Source organism: Bos javanicus, chromosome 17 (genome assembly GCF_032452875.1).
Source record: "Bos javanicus breed banteng chromosome 17, ARS-OSU_banteng_1.0, whole genome shotgun sequence".
Classification (NCBI taxonomy): Eukaryota; Metazoa; Chordata; class Mammalia; order Artiodactyla; family Bovidae; genus Bos; species Bos javanicus.
The window spans coordinates 72,799,793-72,822,693 of record NC_083884.1 but is presented as its reverse complement, the minus strand read 5'-3'; the positions used below and the strand labels follow the sequence as shown (position 1 = coordinate 72,822,693).

Here is a 22,901-nt window from a genome sequence, read left to right as displayed (position 1 = left end):
CTAGGGCAGCTCGTGTGAGCCCAGGACAGCCCGGGCGGCCTGGGGAGAGGAGCCGGCCCAGCAGGCCCCTGACGCCCGCCCCCGCCCCCAGGGACGTGGTGTGCGTCGCCTGTGAGAAGCGGATGCTGTCGGTATTCTCCGCCTGCGGCCGCCGCCTCCTGCCCCCCATCTTGCTGCCGTCCCCCATCTCCACCCTGCACTGCACCGGCCCCTACGTCATGGCGCTCACCGCCGCCGCCACACTGTCCGTCTGGGACGTGCACAGGCAGGAGGTGGTGGTGAAGGAGGAGTCGCTCCACTCCATCCTTGCAGGTGTGCGCGGGGCCCTCAGGACTGGGGGCGGCCCTGCCGGCCGGGCGACGAGCAGGCTGTGGGCCCCGCTGCCAAGCGAGGCACACGGGAACCTTCCACGTGTCTCCCCAGGAAGCAACATGACGGTGTCCCAGGTCTTGCTGACGCAGCACGGGATCCCCGTGATGAACCTGTCGGACGGCAAGGCCTACTGCTTCAGCCCGTCGCTGTCCGCGTGGTGAGCGCGCCGCCCCGGGGCCTGCGCGGGCCTGCGCTCCTGCGTCCGCTCTCTGGGGTCCCGTCCGGGGGGCACCTGAGCGTTCCTGGGCTTGTCTGCCGGCATTTCCGGCCTGGCCTCTGGCCAGCACCTGCGTCAGGAAGCCCCTGCGAGCGTGCAGGGCGCCCGCCCACACTGCCCCTGTGTCCCCAGGAACCTGGTCTCTGACAAGCAGGACTCGCTGGCGCAGTGTGCGGACTTCAGGAGCAGCCTGCCACCCCAGGACGCCATGCTGTGCTCCGGACCCTTAGCCATAGTCCAGGGCCGCGCCTCCACGTAGGTGCTGGGCGAGGGCGGCTGTGCTCATGCGGTCCCTGCCAGGCCCACCCTGGACTGCCGTCTGCCCTGTGGGCGGGCTCTGTCTCAGGGAGCAGGCGTGTGGCCCTGTTGAGAGGCAGGCAGTGGGCTTGCTGGGCAGTGCGGAGCAGGGCCTGGGGTCCACTGGCCGAGAGCCTGCTGACCGTGCTCTGCCTGCAGCTCGGGGCGGCAGGCAGCCCGGCTCTTCTCCGTGCCTCACGTGGTGCAGCAGGAGACCACCCTGGCCTACCTGGAGAGCCAGGTCGCCGCGGCGCTCACCCTGCGTTCCAGCCACGAGTACCGCCATTGGCTGCTCCTGTACGCGCGGTACCTCGTGAATGAAGGTGAGCCCTGGCCCCCGGGCCCCGCCCCAGCCAGACGTCCCAAGGGCCCACAGCCTGCTCAGCAAGGTGGCGGCCCCGCCGGCATCCAGCCCTGCTGTGAGCAGAAAGGCTGGGGCAGGGTACACGTGGAGGTCATTCCCGGAAGCCTCCGCGCCCCCCGCCCCTCGGAGCCCCGTAGGCCCGCAGCTATCTCCCTCCTTCGAGCCCCTCCCGTCCAGCAGCTGCATGGTCCTCAGCCCAGCTCTCCAGGGCCCGTCCACATCTCTGCCCCAGGACCCCTGTCCCCTGACCCGCGCCTGTCCCCCTCCCCTCTCCAGCAGAGCCCCTGCCCACCCCTCCTCCCGCAGCCCTGCCCATGCCGGAACGCGCTTGTGTCCAGGGAGAGGGCAGGTCGGGGCCAGAGCTGAGACAGCAGGCCGCAGGAGGTGGTGCACGGAGCGGTGGTCCCTTGGGCTCTGTGTTCGTGGTGATTTGGCTTGGGCTCGGCTTTCTGGCCTTCTGTGACGTGTGCCTGGTTCTGTGTTTTCTGTAACTAGGGTTTGAATACCGACTCCGGGAAATATGCAAGGACCTCCTGGGGCCGGTTCACACGTCCACTGGAAGCCAGTGGGAATCCACGGTGGTGGTAGGTGCAGCTCTCCCACCCCTGCAGGAAGGTGGGGCTGAGGCCTGAGCCAGGGTGCTGTGAGAGCTTCCTGGTGCCCCTCTCCACCCTGGGGCCCAGCCTCAGTGAGGGCACGGTGCCCACCCGTCCTGGCGGAGGCCCTCACAGCACAACCACAGGGGCCTCTGCCCTGCGTCTGTCAGCAGTGAGGCGCCGTCTGGTCTGGCGGAGCTGGGCGAGTGAGCCACTGAGTCTGCGGGGTGGGGTGGGGCGGGGGGGCACCCGGGGGGTCTGCTGGTGGGGGTGGCAGGGCACCAGCTGGGCCCTGGAGGCTGCCATGGCCGGAACACTGTCAGCAGAGCGGGGTGTGACCTGAGGGCAGGGAGTGGATCCTGCAGAGGCCGCGCTGCATGGCCTGCAGGATCTGAGTTCCCTGACCAGGGATCAAACCTGAGCCCCTGCACTGGAAGTGCAGAGTCCCCACCACTGGACCGCCAGGAAAGTCCCAGCATTCTTCTGAAGTGACGCCTTTTTAAAAAAAATATTTCTCCTGTCTCTTTGTCTGGATGTTGGGGGCGGGGTAGGGGTGAGTTGAGTGTGAGCCCTCCGCCTTCTTGGAGTTTCTCGGTGAGAATTGGCCGTTCCCGTGGAACTGGTGCCCAGGAGGTGAGGCAGCTGGAGGGTGCTGCCCACGATGGTGTGGGGGCCACGGGCCCCTGGAGGCTTCCTTTGGACAACATCATCTCACGTGTTTAAGAGCCACTTGTATTTCCTGTTGGAATACTTGGGTGTCATTTGTTTTTCTTATTGGTTTGCAACAGCTCTTTATATATTGGGAAGTGAGTGATATAAGCTCCCAGTGCACCTCGGGGACCCCAGGTTTCTTGCCGTCAGAGATCAGAGCTCCACGTGTACGGGGTGGTGATTGGGGGTGGTGGGGCAGACAGTAAGCAGAGGGTGGGCACGGAGCAGCCGCCCTCCGGGGCCTGAGCTGTCCTGCCAGGCCCTCTAGGGAAGCCTCATCCATTGAGGTTTCCATCTCAGGACCTGTGTCCCTGACCGGAAAAGTGGCCATAAGCTGTGTCTGGCTGCTGCCCAAGACGGTTGGCGGGGGGGGGGGGGGCGGTGGTGCAGCATGTGCTGGGGATCTTTGTACACACTCTGCAGTGATGGTTTTTGTCACAAAGTCTACATTACTTGATAATTGTAAAATACTGCACTTATTATTTAGCAACATATCTTTCTCCATCTTTAACTTTCAGCCTTTCTGTGTACCCATCTGTGTATTTCTTGCCAGCATTGGTGTGGCCAGCTTTTGTATGATCTGACAGGCTGTTTTTATCACCTAGTTCAAGCCATTCGTGTCTCTTGTTTTCTTATGTGTATGTTCGTATTGAAGACGTATTAAAGCATCAGCTTCAGCAAGATAATACGCCTTGTACCATCACTCCTCTCACTTTGAGTATTTCCCCTAAAACATTTTCAGAGTGGATCTTTCCTGGGGTAACCCTTCTGAGGTGTTACAAGCCTGAATGAAACATTTTTTATGATAATCTCTTATGTGAATAACTGTTTAGCTGGATTAAAAAGTAGGCAAGGTTTTTTCCAGAGTATTAAAAATACCAGGGATTTCCCTAGAAGTCCGGTAGTTAGGACTCCATGCGGGCCCAGGTTTAATCCCTGCTCAGGAACCAAGATATCGCGAACTATGTGGTTAAAAAAAAAAAAAAAAAAAAACTTTATTGTGAATCTTGGCATGTTTTCCTTTATAGGTAATATGTTCTTAGTCTTTGGAAATATTTAGAATTTTTCCGCCATTTATCTGAAAGTGTTGTGTCTTATTCCAACGTGTCTGCTTATCAGCTTTTCCGCGTTACCTGATCAGCCCTCAGTGGGGCCTTTCAGCCTTTAACTGTGTGAAATGTACCCATGTTTTTTCTTCAACTATCTGTGTCTCCTGTGGAACCTGTTACGTGGATGCCGGGCTGTGTGCTAGCGTCCACAGGCCTCTGTGGGCAGTGGTGCCCTGCTCCCCTGCAACACCCGGGCCTCCTCTTGCAGTGGTCAGCACTGCCCGCTGGGGTTCTCCGTTCTCAGCAGCCGTGCTCCTCGGAGGTCTGTGGACGGAGACCCCGCCTGGCAGTGCACGTCGCTCGAGGGCCAGGGCAGACGTGGTGCTCGTGCACTGGGAGCAGGAGGGGTGTAGGAAGTGCTGAAGGCAGAGACCCCGGAACGTGAGGCCAAGGCCCCTCCTCTGCCTGGGCTTGACCCTGGGCCCCTGGAGAGCTGCCCCTCCAGGGGCCCCGCCCTGGCAGCCATCCCGCCTGGAAGGCCAGGCTCCTCTGGCCACTGACTAGTGAGTGCAGAGACCAGCGGTGCCCGAGCCAGCAGCCACAGGGGGCCCAGACGAGCAGGACCTCCTGGGACACCCCCGCACCTGCTGCTCCGCGCCTCTGTTCAGCCGCCCCACCTCCCGGTGAGATGGCTCCCTCAGCCGCCTTTCCTGTGCCCGCAGGGTCTGCGCAAGCGGGACCTGCTAAAGGAGCTGCTGCCGGTCATCGGGCAGAACCTCCGCTTCCAGCGCCTGTTCACCGAGTGCCAGGAGCAGCTGGACCTCTTGCGGGACAAGTAGCCTGCCCGCCTGCCCCCACCGCAAGGCCCACGGCTGCCCTCGCTGGGCTCCAGGGACACCGAGACCGCGGGAGGCGGGCCATCGCACACAGAGCCACGTCCCAGGCTGCTGCCCCCACAGAGGGGGTGGCCCTGCCCGCAGTGCCCCCGCCCTCCAGGCCCGAAGCGGAGCTGGGCTCTGCCTGCGGCCCCGGGGCCAGCACGGCCTGCCTGGGCCTGCCATCTCCAGCACGGTCCCAGCCAGAACCGGGCCCACCACCATGGGGCGCGCCAGGCTGCTTCAGCTACAATGAATGAGCCATTGTGAAGAGAGAGCCCCAGGACGCACGCGGATTATGTGGTCAGTAAACTGACCTGAGACCTATGTAAAAGGAAAGCCTATTCCAGCACATGGACTATTTTTGTACTAGAATTTGCTAACTTGTAAAATGGCCAATAATCAGGATTTCCCTATAAGTCACTTGGACGTTGGTCACTTGTAGGAAATTTAAACTTTAATTATGACAGCTACATTGAAAAATAATTGTACTGAAATTAATTTGTCTATCTTCATTTGGTTTTAATTTTTAAATGTTTGTAAAAAGAGACTTGTTTTTTGGGGGATGGGGCAGAGGGTGGGTGATTTCTTTTGTAAGTGTAAAATAAATGGACACGCATTGGATACCAAACGCTCCTGACTTCCCCAGCCTTTTCCTTCCAACTCCCAGGCCCTCCCCGCACCGTGGACCCCTGTCCTGAAATGGGCAGTGATGACGCGGCACAGCCAGAAAGGGATCCGTGGTGTCACCTGACCCTCGGCCCCTCCATGCGAAGCGTCGCGTAGCATCTCATGAGCTGGCGGGCCGGCCCATCCACATCTCCCAGGCCAGCTGCAGAGGTCCTGGGTTCTGTCTGCAGGCACCACGGAAATCAGGAAACACAGACATCGGGTTTTCTTAGGCGGCACGCCCAGCGCTGACCAACAGGAGGAGACGGCTGAAATCACAGAGACTGGCGGCCTGCTGAGGGCTGAGCACCTCCTTCCCTGGTGCCACACCCCGTCCGTACCTCCGTGTCTGTCCGTGCTCGCGTCGGGAAAGCAGGCCTGATGGTTCTGGCCACTGACATCCCACCTGGCTGCTTCCCCGCTGGGTGGTCATCCCATTGTCTCACTGGGAAGTCATGTGGCTGAAGAGAAGCAGGCACGCATGCGTGCCCGACAAAGCCGGCATACACACTGCACTTGGGCAAGGGCGCCCCAGAAGCCAGGCTGCGGGAGTCACAGGACGCACACGGCCTGAGAACGCCTGCCTGGGACCCAAACCAGCAAAGACCTGGGCCTCCCTCTCGAGCCTGCCAAAGGGAGACGAGGTTAAGAAGACGCACATGCTTGTGAGGACCGGCCAGGGTCGTGGAGGCAAAGTCGCAGCACTTCACACACGTTCCCTCGAAGAATCCTTGACAGTCAGAGTTATATTGACAACCACTGCTCAGACAAGAGAGGGTCCAGGGAGCGAGGAGACTGGTCAGAAACGTGCGCTTCCAGCCAGGACAGATGGACGGGGACCACACTGCCCCTTCTGCCTGGAACACCAAAGGAGGCAGGTGGAGTACACGAGGTAGCGGATACCAGAACAGACAGCGGTCCCTGGGAAGTGGGAAATAAGGCGAGTCTGGGACTGCCCAACTCCCGCCAGCCGCAGCACCAGGAGGGGAAGCCGAGGCAGGGCCCAGCAGGACCCAGCAGGACCCTGGAGTCCTGATGTGGCACCAAGAGCCCAGGAAGCTCCAAGCCCTGGAAAGGAGGAGGCTCCGAGGATGGAACCCCAGAGCTTAGCCTCTGCACATCCAGCTGCGTGTGAATCAGTGCTCCTGCAATGAGGAAATGGCCACATAACCGTCCAAAAGGGTTGGCACCCAGAGCCGCGTGTGGTGTCCATTCCTATCCACTGGACTAGAACTCAGCTCACAGGCTTGGGGCAGAAGAGGACTCGGGAAGTCTTCCTCCGTTTTGGAGAATAATTAGATCCGTCTGCTCCAGATCCATCCAGGATTCCCATGTAGCTCAGACAGTAAAGAACCCGTCGGTCAATGCAGGAGACCCGGGTTCAATCCCTGGCTTGGGAAGATCCCTGAAGCAGGAGATGGCAGCCCACTCCAGCATTCTTGCCTGGAGAATCCCATGGACAGAGGACCCTGGTGGACGGTAGTCCCTGGGGTAGCAAAGAGTCAGATATAACTGAGCAACTAACACTTCCAGATCCATCTAACAAAAAACAGACAAGACCCAAAAGGACTAAATTGCTTCCAAGAAGTTAGTTACATTGCAGAGTTCAAGAGGATCGGTAAGAATACAGAAGTGCCCAACACGGCACAAGGGACAGTTGATGATGTCCGGCCTCCACACGAAGATCACCAGGCGTGCAAAGGAGGAGCTCAGGGCAAAGCGAGGAGAAGAGTCAGTCTGGCTGCTCAGGCAAGACTGCCCCGGGAGTTCCACGGATGTCGGAACCAGCAGAAAAGGACATTAAAACAGTCACTATGACACTTGTTTATTCCTTATTTCGAAAAGTGACGACATAAGACTGTAGCCAAGAAAGCTACAATCAGACTTCTACAGATGAAAAACAGTCACGAGGAGGTGAAAGAGGCATGGAATGGGATTGATGACAGAGCAGACATTGCAGGAGAAAGGATTTGTGACCTTGAAGGCACAGCAATAAAAATGCTCCAGAACAGGAAATCCAAAGGGAGAAGGGAAGGGGCCTCGGAAGCCAGGGGACAGCGTCAGAGCACCCCATGCAGGCACACTAACGTCTTCAGAGGAGGCGGTGATGGACAGAACAGATACTTGAATACATAAAGGCCAGAAACTAGCCCCACCCCTGTGCCCTGCGCCCCCGGGCGGCCCCTTGCCGCTGTCCGTTTCCCTCCCGCACCCCTCACACCATGCCGCTCACCTCCCACCTGCCCACTGATGTTCCTCAGCTCCCCTCCGCCTGTTGGCCTCCTTTGCAGGCAAAGCACGGGGTCTGTGTCTTCCCGGGCAGGGACCCCCTGCCTGTGCTGACCCGACTGCCCTGGGTGCCTCCCAGCCTCAGCCTCCAGGTGATGTGAGCACACTCCACACTGGGCTTCGGGCTGCGGGCAGCGCTACGGCCCGGGCGGGGGCACCTGCCCGTCGTCTCTCCACATTAGCTCTGGCACCCCGTCCTCATGTGCGTGGCAAGTCGTTTCTGAGTTGTTCTTCCTCTCTAAATCTTATTTTTGTGTTAATTTAAGCATCTGGTCTTTGTGAAATTTAATTTTTCTCCTTCAGTAACTTGTTTTATAGGACACTTCACCAGATACATGGATGGCAATTAAAATAAGCACAAAGAGAAGATGGTCAGTGTCATCAGTCATTTACAAAATGCAAATTAAAACCACAACAACACATGCCTCTTAGAGTATCTTAAATGTAAGAAAATAGTCAAAATCCCTCGACTGCAGAGCAGCCGGAGCGTTCATACGCTGCTGACAGGTGGGCATGGGGCACAGTCGTGGTGACAGACTGCTGGGCGGCTCCCGTGCAGTGAAACGCGCACTCGTCGGGGCCTGGCTCGAGTGGCAAAGAATCCGCCTGCGGGTGCACAAGACGAGAGGCTCTGCTTCAGTCCCTGGTCGGGAAGACCCCGGGAGAAGGGCATGGCAACGCGCCCCAGTGCTCTTGCCTGGAGAAGCCCATGGACAGAGGAACCTGCTGGGCTGTGGTCCACGGGGTCACGAGTGGGACACGGCCGAGTACACGAAAGGACCTCGCTATTCTATTCTTAAGCTTGGGTTTGGTTTTGTTGTAAAGATACAGAACATTTTTCATCATATGAGGATATCTCATATTTCCCTTAACTAAAAAATAACAGCTTTACTGAGATAAAATTCTCATAGCATGTAGCTCACCTATTTAAAATGTACGATTCAGTGTTTTTTAGAATAGCCACACACGTGCAGCCATCACCATCGTCTCTATTAGAACATTTCTATCACCTCAAAAAGAGACCCTATGCCCTTTATCACACCCCGCCTCACCCCTAAGTAACCACCTGTCTGCTCTCTGTCTCCATAGACTTAGCTCTTCTGAATATTTCCTACTCATAAATACAAGTATTTCCTATATTGCTTCTAAATATTTCCTGTAAATAGACGTGGTATTTTGTGACTGGCTTCTCATATAGTGTAGTGTTGACAAGACTCACTCATGTGCCAGCCCTTCACTCCTTCTTACAGATGAACATGTCGTTTTCGGGGTCTTCCTCACTTTGCCTCTCCAGTCAGCCATCCATACACATGTGGGTTGCTTCCAACTTTTGGTAATTCCGCACAGTGCTGCTTTAAACATCTGTGAACAAGTCGTATGGACCTGTTTACATTTCTCACATAGGGATATATATGTAGGAAGACTCCGTAGACGTGAGTTTGAACAAACTCCAGGAGGTAGTGAGGCACAGGGAGTCCTGGCGTCCGCAGTTCACGGGGTCACAGAGTCAGACGTGACCTAGCGACGGAAGGACAACTGCTACCTGTAACACAGCCTCATCCTCTGTGCTTATGACCACAGCTGCTTTTTCCCCTCACTCACAGGCTTGTGGGTCGGTCCTTGCTCCAGGCTTCACATGGTCCAATCCGAGCTTCAGGCTAGCATGGCAGCGGCTACTGGGAACACGCACTCACGGACACAGCAGAAGGGCTGTGGTGGGAGGCAGAGACAGCCCAGGACATTTAAGCCTTGGCTGGTGTCGTCCTGCTAACAGTCCACCATATCAAGTCCTGGAGCCACGCCTGGACCCCAGGGGCAAAGGGACAACCTCAGCTCATCACAAAGCCACGGCGAGAGGGTGGACAAATGCACCACCGCAGGGGATGAAGACGGAGGACTGGTCATTCAGTCTACTGCAAAGCCAGCCTTCTTGTACCCACGAGCTGCACACTGTCCTTGGGAGTTTTATCTGTAGGATGAAGGTCTGCAACGATAACTTAGACCAGCAAGACTTTGTCTTTTGCTTGTAAGTGAAGTTGGGTTTTCGTTTTCAGTGTTTGAGAAGCAGCTGCATTTCTTTTCCATGCATTATTTCTTCTAACACTTTTGCCCACTTTTCTGTTTGGTTGTTGGTCTTACTGAGCCATGTAGAAGCTCATCATTTCTCTTGATAAGATTGAAAGATTTATTCTCAGGATTACTTGGCAAGTTACCAGCAGTAAGAATATTAGAATCCTTTTCAAATCAGACATTTAGTCCTTCACGCATCTGGGCAAGGTCCTAACTTACTAAATATCCTGTCATTTTGCCTAACTAAAATTTTCCTAAAATCGTTTTCTTTTAGGGTGTGAATTCGTAGTTTGGACCTCCAAAAACCCTGGGATGGTGCCAGGGGTGGGACAGGGAGATGCTGCTGTAGGGGAGGACGCAGCACGAATACTGCAGAGCCCTGACAACACTTAGGGTGTTTGCGGTCACAGGCCCGACTGCCAAGACAGCTTTGGGAAATGTGGTACAACCCACAGCAAGAGTCCACACGGCCCGAAGAGGATGCTGCTGTTGTTCAACCCGTGGTCTTGGCAGATCGCTGCTCCTCCTGGAAAGAGATTAAAAGGCAAAGAGGACACTGAAAGAGGAGCTCCCCAGGTCGGTAGGTGCCCAATATGCTACTGGAGATCAATGGAGAAATAACTCCAGAAAGAATGAAGGGATTGAGCCAAAGCAAAAACAAGACCTAGTTGTGGATGTGACTGGTGATAGAAGCAAGGTCCGATGCTGTAAAGAGCAATATTGCATAGGAACCTGGAATGTCAGGTCCATGAATCAAGGCAAATTGGAAGTGGTCAAACAGGAGATGGCAAGAGTGAACGTTGACATTCTAGGAATCAGCGAACTAAAATGGACGGGAATGGGTGAATTTAACCCAGATGACCATTATATCTACTACTGCGGGCAGGAATCCCTCAGATGAAATGGAGTAGCCATCATGGTCAACAAGAGAGTCCGAAATGCAGCACTTGGATGCAATCTAAAAACAACAGAATGATCTCTGTTCGTTTCCAAGGCAAACCATTCAAATCACAGTACTCCAAGTCTATGCCCCAAACAGTAACGCTGAAGAAGCTGAAGTTGAACAGTTCTATGAAGACCTACAAGAACTTCTAGAACTAACACCCCAAAAAAGATGTCCTTTTCATTATAGGGGACTGGAATACAAAAGTAGGAAGTCAAGAAACACCTGGAGTAACAGACAAATCTGGCCTTGGAGTACAGAATGAAGCGGGGCAAAGGCTAATAGAGTTTTGCCAAGAGAATGCACTGGTCATAGCAAACACCCTCATCCAGCAACACAAGAGAAGACTCTCATGGACATCGCCAGATGGTCAACACCGAAATCAGATTGATTATATTCTTTGTAGCCAAAGATGGAGAAGCTCTATACAGTCAGCAAAAACAAGACCGGGAGCTGACTGGCTCAGACCATGAACTCCTTATTGCCAAATTCAGACTGAAATTGAAGAAAGTAGGGAAAACCACTAGACCATTCAGGTATGACCTAAATCAAATCCCTTATGATTATACAGTAGAAGTGAGAAATAGATTTAAGGGCCTAGATCTGATAGATAGAGTGCCTGAAGAACTATGGACAGAGGTTCATGACACTGTACAAAAGGCAGGGATCAAGACCATCCCCAAGAAAAGAAATGCAAAAAGGCAAAATGGCTGTCTGAGGAGGCCTTACAAATAGCTGTGAAAAGAAGAGAAGGGAAAAGCAAAGGAGAAAAGGGAAGATATAAACATCTGAATGCAGAGTTCCAAAGAATAGCAAGGAGAGATAAGAAAGCCTTCCTCAGCGATCAGTGCAAAGAAATAGAGGAAAACAATAGAATGGGAAAGTCTAGAGAGCTCTTCAAGAAAATTACAGATACCAAGGGAACATTTCAAGCAAAGATGGGCTCAATAAAGGACAAAAATGGTATGGACCTAACAGAAGCAGAAGATGTTAAGAGGTGGCAAGAATACACAGAAGAACTGTACAAAAAAGATCTTCACGACCCAGATAATCACGATGGTGTGATCACTCACCTAGAGCCAGACATCCTGGAATGTGAAGTCAAGTGGGCCTTAGGAAACATCACTATGAACAAAGCTAGTGGAGGTGATGGAATTCCAGTGGAGCTATTCCAAATCCTGAAAGATGATGCTGTGAAAGTGCTGCACTCAATATGCCAGCAAATTTGGAAAACTCAGCAGTGGCCACAGAACTGGAAAAAGTCAGTTTTCATTCCAATCCCTAAGAAAGACAATGCCAAAGAGTGCTCAAACTACCGCACAATTGCACTCATCTCACACGCTAGCAAAGTAATGCTCAAAATTCTCCAAGCCAGGCTTCAAGAGTACGTGAACCGTGAACTTCCAGATGTTCAAGCTGGTTTTAGAAAAGGCAGAGGAACCAGAGATCAAATTGTCAACATCCGCTGGATCATCGAAAAAGCAAGAGAGTTCCAGAAAAGCATCTATTTCTGCTTTACTGACTATGCCAAAGCCTTGACTGTGTGGATCACAATAAACTGTGAAAAATTCTGAAAAAGATGGGAATACCAGATCACCTGACCTGCCTCCTGAAAAACCTGTATGCAGGTCAGGAAGCAACAGTTAGAACTGGACATGGAACAACAGACTGGTTCCAAATAGGAAAAGAAGTATGTCAAGGCTGTATATTGTCACTCTGCTTATTTAACTTATATGCAGAGTACATCATGAGAAACGCTGGGCTAGAGGAAGCACAAGCTGGAATCAAAATTGCTGGAAGAAATATCAATAACCTCGGATATGCAGATGACACCACCCTTATGGGAGAAAGCAAAGAACTAAAGAGCCTCTTGATGAAAGTGAAAGAGGAGAGTGAAAAAGTTGACTTAAAGCTCAACATTCAGAAAACTAAGATCATAGCATCCGGTCCCATCACTTCATGGCAAATAGATGGGGAAACAGTGGCTGACTTTATTTTGAGGGGGCTCCAAAATCACTGCAGATAGTAACTGCAGCCATGAAATTAAAAGACGCTTACTCCTTGGAAGGAAAGTTATGACCAACCTAGACAGCATATTAAAAAGCAGAGACATTACTTTGCCAACAAAGGTCTGTCTAGTCAAGGCTATGGTTTTTCCAGTGGTCATTTATAGATGTGAGAATTGGACTATAAAAGAAAGCTGAGCGCCTAAGAATTGATGCTTTAGATCTGTGGTGTTGGAGAAGACACTTGAGAGCCCCTTGTACTGCAAGGAGATCCAACCAGTTCATTCTAAAGGAGATCAGCCCTGGGTGTTCATTGGAAGGACTGATGCTGAAGCTGTAACTCCAATACTTTGGCCACCTGATGCGGAGAGCTGACTCATTTGGAAAGACCCTGATGCTGGGAAAGATTGAGGGCAGGAGGAGAAGGGAACGACAGAGGAGGAGATGTTTGGATGGCATCACCGACTCAATGGACATGAGTTTGGGTAGACTCCGGGAGTTGGGAGGCCTGGTGTGCTGCAGTCCCTGGGGTCGCAAAGAGTCAGACACCACTGAGCGACTGAACTGATGGTGCGAATCCTGAAGGGTTTGTGTAACATTTGGGCTGAAGAGCCCTTGGGGTCATAGGCATTACTGCCAAAACAGCTTTGGGAAATGCGGTACAACCCACAGCAAGAGTCCAGGTAGTCCGAAGAGGAGGCTGCTGTTGCCCAACCCGCGGTCTGCACAGGTCGCCGCGGGTCCTGGAAAGAGATTTAATTTGAAAGTAAACAGCCTGATTTCTTTTTTACCATGCTTTGGGCTGCTAGAATGTGAAGCTGCTGTGCAAATAACTGCATCATCACTGTGTTGTTCACGGGGTCCTATTCATTTCTTAGAATCACCGGGGAGCCAGGCGGAGAGCACGGGGGTGGGGGGGGGGTGCCTCGGCTTCCCTAGCGAGCATCCTGTCCGCGCTCGGGACCCGCCGGCCGCTCGGCGGACTTGCCACCATGGACCGAGGCCACCCGTGACCCCGCCTGCGGTGGGCCGCCTGCTACTGTCCTGGTCCCCTAGAGCCAGGAAGGGAGCGCCCTCGGGGAGCGCCTGGCACAGGGCCCGTCACACGGACTCCCCAGGCTTCGTTTGCATGTGTTTGGGCCATCCGTGCCGGAATTTAAGGGCGTGACCGAACTCCACGGTCCAGACCTCCCCCTTAACCCCCATCTCTGCACGGCGGGGCTCGAGCCTGGGCGGGGGGTGGGGTGGGGGCTCGAGCCTGGGGTGCAGGCTCCACCTGGAACCCCATCACTGGAGAGCCCGCGCGCAGACACCCTGGCACCTGCCGGGGCTGCCGGCACCCCTTCACCCGCCCTGGGTACCAGAGAGGCCGCGCAGACTCGCTCCTGCTGGAGCGGGCGGGGAGGACCCGCAGCCGCGCGGCGGGCTGCTTTTCGCGGGCCAGCCCCGCGCGCCCGGCGCCGGGAGCGCAGGCAGAGTTGTCCCGGGCGCGCTCGGCCGTCAGCGCGCGTGCGCGCCCGCGGGCTTCCAGGACCTTCCAGGTGAGGCCCGGGCTCCGCGGGGCCGGGGCGCGCGCTCAGGCCCCGGGGAGGCCGTGGGCGCCGCAGCCCCCGGGGCTCAGACCTGGACGCAAGCGGAAGGCGAAGGTCGTCCGCACGAGCCTCCCGGCGCGCGCGGGTGTCCGGCCCCGGGCTTCGCGCTCCTCCGGCGGCGGGGGCGGCGCTGCCGCAGTCCCCGGGCGTCGTCCTCCGCCCAGGCCCCGGCGGAGGCGCCTTCCCGGAGCCCCGCGTCCGCTTCCAGCCCCTCGGCGGGCGGCCCCGTGCCCTGCCCCGGCTCCGCAGCCCCCACGCTGGCCCGCGTTCCCCGCCCCGGGCCGCTTAGCCTTCGGTTTCTGCCCTGGCGACGACCTCGGGGTGAGGGTCCCCTCCGCGCCCGTGGCCTGGGAGCTTCCCTGAGGACGCCCCTTCCCGTGCCGTGGTCACCGCGAGCCCGGGACCCCGCGGCCTGGGGCGGAGCAGGCCCTCGGATCGGGGAAGGAGGGAAGGCGCTCTCCCGGTGGGCGGGAGGACGCGGTGCCGGCCGGGTGCGGGGTCCGCTTGGCGCGCGCCGCCCGCCGCCTTCCCCGACCGCACCCCCGCCTTCCCACCCGCTTTGTGTCCGCCTGATCTCCGGGAGTTGGTGATGGACAGGGAGGCCTGGCGTGCTGCGATTCATGGGGTCGCAAAGAGTCGGACACGACTGAGCGACTGATCTGTTCTGATCTGATCTGATCCTCCGCGAACCGGAACCCCGCTAGAGAGGGGACGTGAGTTCTCCAGATGGACGCGGAAGACAAGAAACCCCAGTTCTGTCTGTTTAAATGGATTTTCCTCTAGGTCTTGGTTTCTGTGCCACATATAAAAAATTATTCCAGACGCTTTACGAATGATCTGATTGTTAGAATATTGATCTTTTTCTGTTTTTAAAGTTCCTCAGAGGAAAAATAATACTTTGTTATAGAGGCCAGTGGGGAAACAGATATCCGCGTGCGGAAACTGCTGCTTCTCAAGCGCAGCAAGCAGAGGCCACGCGAGACAGGGCTCCTGCGCGGTGATGAGGTGTCCCCTCCACCGTGGCTGCAGGCAGTGGCGAGTTCTCACGTCTCTGGGCTTGGTCAGCGCGGCTCCGAGCGTTAGGACTCATCAGCACCGCGAGGGGCAACCTTGGGTGGGGACCAGAGTCTGTGCTCAGCTGTGTTGGTTTCCAGACAAAGCTGTGAACCTCTCTGCTAGAGGTTATTTGCAGTTAAAGAGAGCAGTTCATGTTCATTTTTCACCTGAGGAGAGAAGATAGAACTCTGAGTGGGCACTGAGCTCAACTGAAAACCTCTAGCACCCGAGACCGCTCGCTGGTGGGCGCAGGGTCCGCTGGGCCCCCAGGGGCTGGTGCTCACGCCCGGGACACGCTTGGTTTACACTGCCCGCTGACTTTGCAGACTCTAAGACACACAGCAGCGGCCTTGCCGAGTCCTAGGGTTGCCTCTCCACGTGTCTCTGAGGCTTTTTGTGAGGTCTTCTGTGACCTGTTGAATTTCACCTAGTGGCAGACGGATGGTCCTTATGCTGGACGTGGATCCCGGGCTGGTCACTTACACTGACAAAGTGTGTGTGGCGGGTGTGACCGAGCAGCAGATGGATTCGAGTCGGGCCTCTTTGGAGAAACCCGGCATTCCCACAGAGCACACGTTTGTGTTCAGAACTGCAGCAGCGTCCGTCTCTGAGTTAATTGGGTCGATGGAGGTATCATGTCCTACGTAATCCTAGCTAAGTTCCCCAGGCTCCTTGGCGTCCTATCGCCGGGGCAGAAGTGTCTGGAAGGAACTTTAAATAAAGAAGCTCCTATGCCTGGAAGAATCGCCCTCGGTAGAAGGTGTGAATGAAAACTACGCTGTGCGACCACGGGGTCTCTCGCCCGCGAGAAGCCACTGAGGTCAGCATCGCAGCACTGATGCTTCAGTCGCTGCCGCACCCTACTGCCGGGACCCCGCGGACGGCAGCCCACCGGGCGCCTCTGTCCATGGGGTTCCCAGGCAAGGACACCGGCTGCCGTCTCCACTCCGGGGGTCTTCCCCGCCCAGGGGTAGAACCACAGAACCGCTTGCACTTCAGGCAGATTCTTTACTGATTGAGACACTGGGAAAGCCTGAGGTAAGCATTATATCTTTCAAAAACTGATTTAAAGTATCACAGTAAAAATACTCTCCTGGCCTTCGCTTTTGTAACTTAACACGGCTTGACGCTCTTTCTTTTAAAGTGCCACACAGATCCCAGCATGTACTTGAGAGAGTCGCTTGCTAGCCTCCGTGCGACGGCGGTTGCTGACGCCTGTCGCCCCGTCTGGGAGCGTGTCCCCGCTGCACTCACGCTGTTCTGCGTTTTCTTGAGCCACCTCTCCCGCCGGAGGCACGCCGGACCCCCCAGGCCGGGGAGATACCAGCAACCTGGGCTGCCTGAGGAAGGGCGCCCCAGAGCTGGGTGGCAAAGTTCTCGGGCAAAATTAGAATCCAGGCAGATTCCGACAGCCTGGGATCCAAGGAGCTGACATTTAATCCGGATAAATATAGGGTCTGAGGTGTTGGTGCTAAAATAGAGAACACGTGGAGAGGTGTCCTTGGAGAGGCCCGTGAGGCACTTACAGATGTAGCTTTGACACTGTCCGGTGAGCTAGTCCGAGAAAGGCCTCAGAGTCACTGCTCTCCACGGCCCTCGTTTGCAGGCTCCCTCTAGCCTGGGAGGAGCCTCGCCGACGAGTGTGACCCGTGAAGTGCGTTCTGAGCCGCACGTGGTGCTGCCGGCCGGGAACACGGGCCTCTCTGCTGTTACCTGCTTCACACCTGTGTGCAGGCCCCTGGGTCCTCGGGCGGGCCTGGCGGGTGCCGGCGCGGAGGAGCGGGCCACCGGCAGCCTGGGCTTGAGCCCTCGGGCGCCTCTCTCTCTGGCACCAGCGGCGGGCGGGGTGCAGTCGCAGCCGCTCCTGCCTGTTTGCAGAGACGGCGGGGTCTGGCCGGCTGGGAACGTCGTGTGCTGCACTCTGGTCCTCGGGCTCTCCGGCTCACTCCTGGGCCCAGGGTGCTCGGGTGATGAGACGCCGTCCGGTATCTGTGAGGCCTTCTCCCTGTTCCGTGAGTGCGTGTGTGAGCTCCCATCTGAGGAGCTGGACTCCGCAGTCGCTGGTTTCTGAGACCCTCCGGGGCTCCGGAGGTTAAGTAGACATTTCTGATGGTGTCTGGAGCCGAAATCACAGTACCGTCGTCTTAACCAAACACTGATCCCTAAACTAAGAAAAAGCGATCATTTAGAAAACCCAGGCCCCGCGGCGCAGCGTCCGTCTGTCCTCACCCCTTGTACAGAGTCTGTGACTCTGTCGCAGCCCAGGTGTTCCTGCGTTTGGGGGAAGCGCTGCTCGGCCCTGACCGCTCGCGCCCGTGTTTGCGGGGCGGGTGGGGGATGGCGCCCCCTGGTGGTCACTTTGAGGACCTCGGTCTCACCTGGGGTTGATTCCCCAAGAGCTCGGGACCTTGTTTGGCCTCTCCTTTTTGTGGCTAGGTATTCTGTGCCGCAAGTGTGAAGCACGTTATTTTTAGCCTGTCCTCTGACCGGGAGTCCAGCTGGATGACGTTTCCCGCTGGAGAGGGTGGGGGTGGAGGTGCTGGAGCACTGCCCCGTCCTGGACTTGCACTTGCAGCCCGACCTCTGTTTCGGCTTTGACCACGTTACTCAGGTAGAACTTGCAGGCCCCGGAGCTCCCTTATGCTCAGGGGACAGCTGAGCACCCGTCAGTCAGTTTATCAACTCGCGGTGCCCCGGGGTCCCTCTGTTCCTCTGTGGGTCACCCCTGCTCCCCGCCCCGCCAGCCCCAGCAGCTTTCTGCCCCTGCAGAGCTGCCTTTTTTGGGTGTTTCAGACAAATGCACTCGTGTAATATACACCTTTTCCGTCTGGCCCCCTTCACCGAGCAGGGGCATCTGAGGCTCAGGAGTCGCTGCAGCCATATCTTCTGCACTGCCCGTTTGTGGACATTTGGGCTTGCTCCAAGTGGGGGTGTTCAGAGTATTGCAGCTATGACCACTTGCTTCTCGCAAATCTTATTGTATTTTTCTTGGGTGAATTGCTGGGCCCATGGTAAAGTTGTTCCACTTTTGAAGAAACCATCAGACTGCTTTCCAAAGTGGCTGTGCCTTTTTATGTTCCCACCAGCGATGTGTGAGGGTCAGTACCTGATGTTGTCTTTTTGTTATAGCAGCTATGATGATTGTGAACTAGTACCTTATTATGGGTTTCATTTGCAGCTTTCTAACGCCCAGTGATGCTAGCTTTGCCTGGTGGCTCAGCAGTAAAGAATCTGTCTGCCAAGCAGAAGTGAATTCAATCCCTGGTCAGGAAGATCCCCTGAAGAAGGAAATGGCGACCCACTCCAGTCTTCTTACCTGGAGAATCCTATGGACAGAGGAGCCTCGTGGGCTACAGTCCACGGGTCACAAAGAGTTGGAAATGACTGAGCAGCTGAACAACAGCAAGTGATGTTGACTGTCTTTTCACATGGTTATTAGTGATGCATTCATATATCTTCTTGGAGAAGAGTCTGTTAAACCTTTTGCCCGTTTCTTGGTTCTTGAATGTTAAGCGTTCTTTATATATTCTGGATATGAGCTGTTTATCAACCATTTGATTTACATATATTTTCTCCCAGTCTGTAGCTTGTCTTTCCATTGTCCTAATGGTATCTTTTTAAGGGCTAAAGTTTTAATTTTGATAAAATCCATCTTATCAGTTTTTTTCTTTTACTGGATCGTGTTTCTGGAGTCCTGTCTAAGACTTAGCCTAAGAGCACCAGCCTAATCCCAGGTCATGGGGATTTTCTGTACTTCTTTTCTCATGGTTTTGGAGTTTTAACACTTACATTTAGGTATGTGGTCCGTTTCAAGTTAAGTTTTGTGTGTGGTGCAAGGTAAGGGTGTCAGGGTTTTCTTTCTTTCCTTTTCCCCCCAAAGAGCTGCACACAGACGCTGAGCTGCCCCAGCACCAGTGGCTGAAAAGCCTGTCCTTCCCCACTGAGTTGCCTTGGCGCCACTGCTGGAGATGAGTTGACAGTGAGTAGGAACACTTATTTCTGGGCTTCAGTTCTATTCCTTTGATCGGTGTGCTCAGCCTTGTGCCGATGACTGACTGACTTTATAGTAAGGTTGAAATCAGATGGTGCTGGCATTCCAACTGTGTTTTTCAAAACAGTCTTTGAAACTAGATCCTTTGAATTTCCACATACATTTTAGAATTTAATTTGTCACCTTTATGAAGAGCCTACTGGGAGACTGATATGGACTGAGCTGAAATTGTCAATCCGGTTAGCGAGCATCGTCGTCTTGGCGATACTGAGTTTCTGGACACGCAACACAGAGCGTCTTTCTATTTATTTTCTGTGCTGTCTTGTGATTTCAGTGTACAAATCCCGAAGTTCTTTTGTTAAATTTGCTTTTCATTATCTTCTTACATTATTTTGTCCTGGATTGTTTTATTAATTTCATGTTAGATTGTTTGTTGCTAGTGTATTGAAATATAATCTGTACATGTTTATTTGTATTCTGTGAACTTGCTAAACGCATTTATTAGTTCTCAGAGCATTTAGTGGATTTCTTTCGAGTTTTGATACACGGTCTCAGGGTTGGCTGCATGTAGACAGTTTTACATGCGGTTTCTAATCTGGATTCGGTGCAGTTTGTATGTTTGTTTCAAGACTGCATCAACTGGAAAACCCAGTACAGTGTTGAATGGATATGGCGAGAACAAGAACGCACAGCCTTGACTTGTTTCTGATCTTCGGGGAAGGATGTAATCTTCAGCATCATTTGGGTAGATGAGCTCTTTATTTGGCCGAGGAAGTTCCCATATATTTTGTTTAGAGTTTTTATCATGAAAAAGTGTCGGGTTTTGTCACTTTCTTTTCCTGCATTTGTTGAGATGGTCACATGGTTTTTGTCCTTTGTTACTGTAATGTTTCTGTGAAATGATTTTTTAAATTATTTATTTATTATTTATTTTTGGCTGCCTCAGGCTGTAGTTTCAGCTCAGGCTCAGGAGTTGTGGTGGGCTGGATTAGCTGCGGCACGTGGGATCTTGGTTCCCCAACCAGGGGTCAAACCCACGTCCCCTGCATTAGAAGGCAGACGCACAACCCCTGGACTCCCAGGCAAGTCCCGTGAGCTGATGTTTGGTGTTGAGCAACCTTGCATTCCCGTGCTGAATCCCTCCTGGTCCTGATTGTTGTTTTATGTGTTGCTGGACTTGACTCAGTAATAGTTAAGGGATATTATCAGTCTGTATTTATGGTAGTTGGTTTGTAGTTTCTTTTCTTGTGATGTCTTTGTCTGACTTTATAATTAGGTTAGTATTGGCATTACAGAATGACATAGGAAGTGGTTCCTCCTATTCTCTGAAAATGTTTGTGAAAGATTTGTTATTTGTAACTGAATACACAACTTCTTGGATTATCTGGCAGGATCCTACAGTGGAAGCCTTCTGAGCATGGGCTTGTCTTTGTGCTGGGTTGGCCAAAAAGTTCAGACACATTTTTCGTATTCACCAACAACCTTATTGAACAGTGTATTCAACATTTTGTTTCACTACCTTCTGCCATTTTTCAGGCCGCTTTGTAATTCCATCTTTCCAAAACTTTTTAATTTTTTGAGCGAAGAACTGTTCCCCATGCCTTTGACAGTCCTTTCACAGGGAATTGAAATTTTTTCCATTAATAGAGTTTTGTAGGGACTTCCTGGCTGTTTAGTGGCTAATACTCCGCACTCACAGTGTCGGGGGACTGGGTTCGATCCCTGGTCAGGGAACTAGACCGCACATGCCCCAACTAAAGATCCCACGTGCTGCACCTAAGACCTGGGACTGTCAAATACAGAAAGAAAGAAAGATGTTTTAAAATTTTTAAAGAGAGAATTTTGGAAAGACCAAAACAAGTGGAATTCCATATGTGCTATGTCCGGTAAATACGGAGGATGAATCCGATCTTCCTGCCGAGCTGTAACAGTTTTTGCCTGGTCATCGGAGAAACATGCAGTCCTGGGTTTTCCTGATGGAAAATTATGTGTTTTCGGTTGACTGATTCTGGGCGCTTTTATTCAGTGTTCAGCGATCTGACTGGGAGCAGTACTTGTTGGAATTAATCACTTGGTTTTCCAGAAAGAGCTCATAAGAGAGGACTCCCTTCCACTCCCACCACATACCCAACATCGCCTTCGTCCCTGGTGGCTCGGTGGTGAAGAACCCACCTGCCAAGCAGGGGACGCAGATTCAATCCCTGGGCCAGGAAGATCCCCTGGAGTAAGAAGGGGCCCCTGCTCGAGGACTCTGTGCAAGCCACTTGGGCATGTTGGATCAGTCACAGAACCTTCCCCTACACTGCACAAATCTTTTGTGTGTGTTTCAGTTATATTTTTACCTTTCTTGAAATAATAGAGCACAATATGCGGAAAATGTAGTTTTTTCTTCCAGCTTCAATATTAAAATAGCTATACAAAAATTCACCAATTGCAATGTTGTTTTTTTTTTTTTTGATGAAGGCTGGTATGACAGCTATCATGGTACAATATAACACAATTGTCTCAAATGAAATTAAAGATAAGCATTACTAGAGACATCTTACTGGGAAACCAAACGAACTTTTTGGCCAACCCAGTAAAAAACTTTTTAAATTAAAAAATAAAAATTTAAAAAGAGAAAAAGGGGAGGTTAGTATATACTTGATTTGGTAAAGGGTATATGCAACCAAGCACCCAGCAGGGCAGAAGGTCACTGCTATTCAGGAGAACACGTTATCTTAGTTAATGGTGTGTTAGTGCTTTTCTAATTATAGGGTTATAACTATTCAGCTGAAGCTGAAACTCCAATACTTTGGCCACCTGATGTGAAGAACTGACTCATTGGAAAAGACCCTGGGCAAGGCTGAAGGCAGGAGGAGAAGGGGACGACAGAGGATGAGATGGTTGGATGGCATCACTGACTCGATGGACGTGAGTTTGAGCAGGAGTTGGTGATGGACAGGGAGCCCTGGCGTGCTGCAGTCCATGCGGTCGCAAAGAGTTGGACACAACTGAGCAACTGAACTGAACTGAAATTATAGGAATGGGCTTCCCTGGTGGCTCAGTGGTAGAGAATCCGCCTGCTGAACAGGAGAGACAGGTTCGATCCATGGGTCAGGAAGATCCTCTGGGGAAGTACATGGCACCCACTCCAGTCTTCTTACCTGGAGAATTCCATGAACAGAGGTGCCTGGCAGGCTACAGTCCATGGAACTGCAGAGTCAGATGTGATTTAACAACTGGAACAGCAACAAGCATGAGACAAGGTGATGAACATTCATAAAACTTTTCTGAAAATGTCTAAGTTTCTTGGGGGCCGGTTCTGCCAGTTTTCCCAGGGCACAAAGTGCCTTGTCCACATACTTGCCCTGAATTCCATTCAGGCACGCCAGCTACTTGGGTAGCTGACTCGATTCTTGGGTGATAACTCGATTCTTGGGTGATGACTTGATTCTTGTGTAGCAGACTGGCTGGTGGGCGGCGTTCTCTGCGTGACAGCCCTTCCCTTCAGTCTTAATTTTGACCACGGTTTGGGAGGTGTTTCGTGACCATTTTGTCCCGTGGTGCAGTGAATGCTCATTCCCAGGTAGGGGGCGAGGGTTTCCTTGACAGGCCACTCGAGCTGCTGTCCCTGGACAGGGCCCTGTAACCAGCAGTTGCCCAGGGCAACGAGAGAAGCCACGCAGCGAGAAGCCGTGCGCCGCAACTGGAGAAGGCCTGCGCACAGCAGCAGAGACCGCACGGCAGGAAGATGGCCAGCAGCAGAAGCCGGTGACACGGGCAGAGATGCCTGTAGGGACGGTGACGCGGTCACGAGTATTT

At 53.5% G+C, this 22,901-nt stretch overlaps 1 protein-coding gene and 1 long non-coding RNA gene across 6 annotated transcripts in view; both read left to right on the top strand.

The window, feature by feature from the left end:
• Positions 1 to 5,112, top strand: part of LOC133229219 (protein HIRA) — a 45,495-nt gene extending 40,383 nt beyond the window's left edge. For all 5 annotated transcript variants that reach the window (XM_061385684.1, XM_061385682.1, XM_061385681.1 and 2 more), the window contains 6 exons: positions 92 to 312; positions 424 to 529; positions 722 to 844; positions 1,046 to 1,209; positions 1,746 to 1,834; positions 4,329 to 5,112. In XM_061385684.1, the coding sequence (XP_061241668.1) occupies positions 92 to 312; positions 424 to 529; positions 722 to 844; positions 1,046 to 1,209; positions 1,746 to 1,834; positions 4,329 to 4,445 (820 nt within the window). In that variant the 3' untranslated portion in view covers positions 4,446 to 5,112. The remainder of the gene's footprint in view (positions 1 to 91; positions 313 to 423; positions 530 to 721; positions 845 to 1,045; positions 1,210 to 1,745; positions 1,835 to 4,328) is intronic.
• A 9,129-nt stretch (positions 5,113 to 14,241) lies between these two features.
• On the top strand, positions 14,242 to 21,524 carry LOC133229218 (uncharacterized). The gene is made up of 2 exons (XR_009730513.1): positions 14,242 to 17,717; positions 18,285 to 21,524. It is a non-coding gene; the product is annotated as an uncharacterized LOC133229218 (long non-coding RNA).
• Positions 21,525 to 22,901: the final 1,377 nt, after the last annotated feature.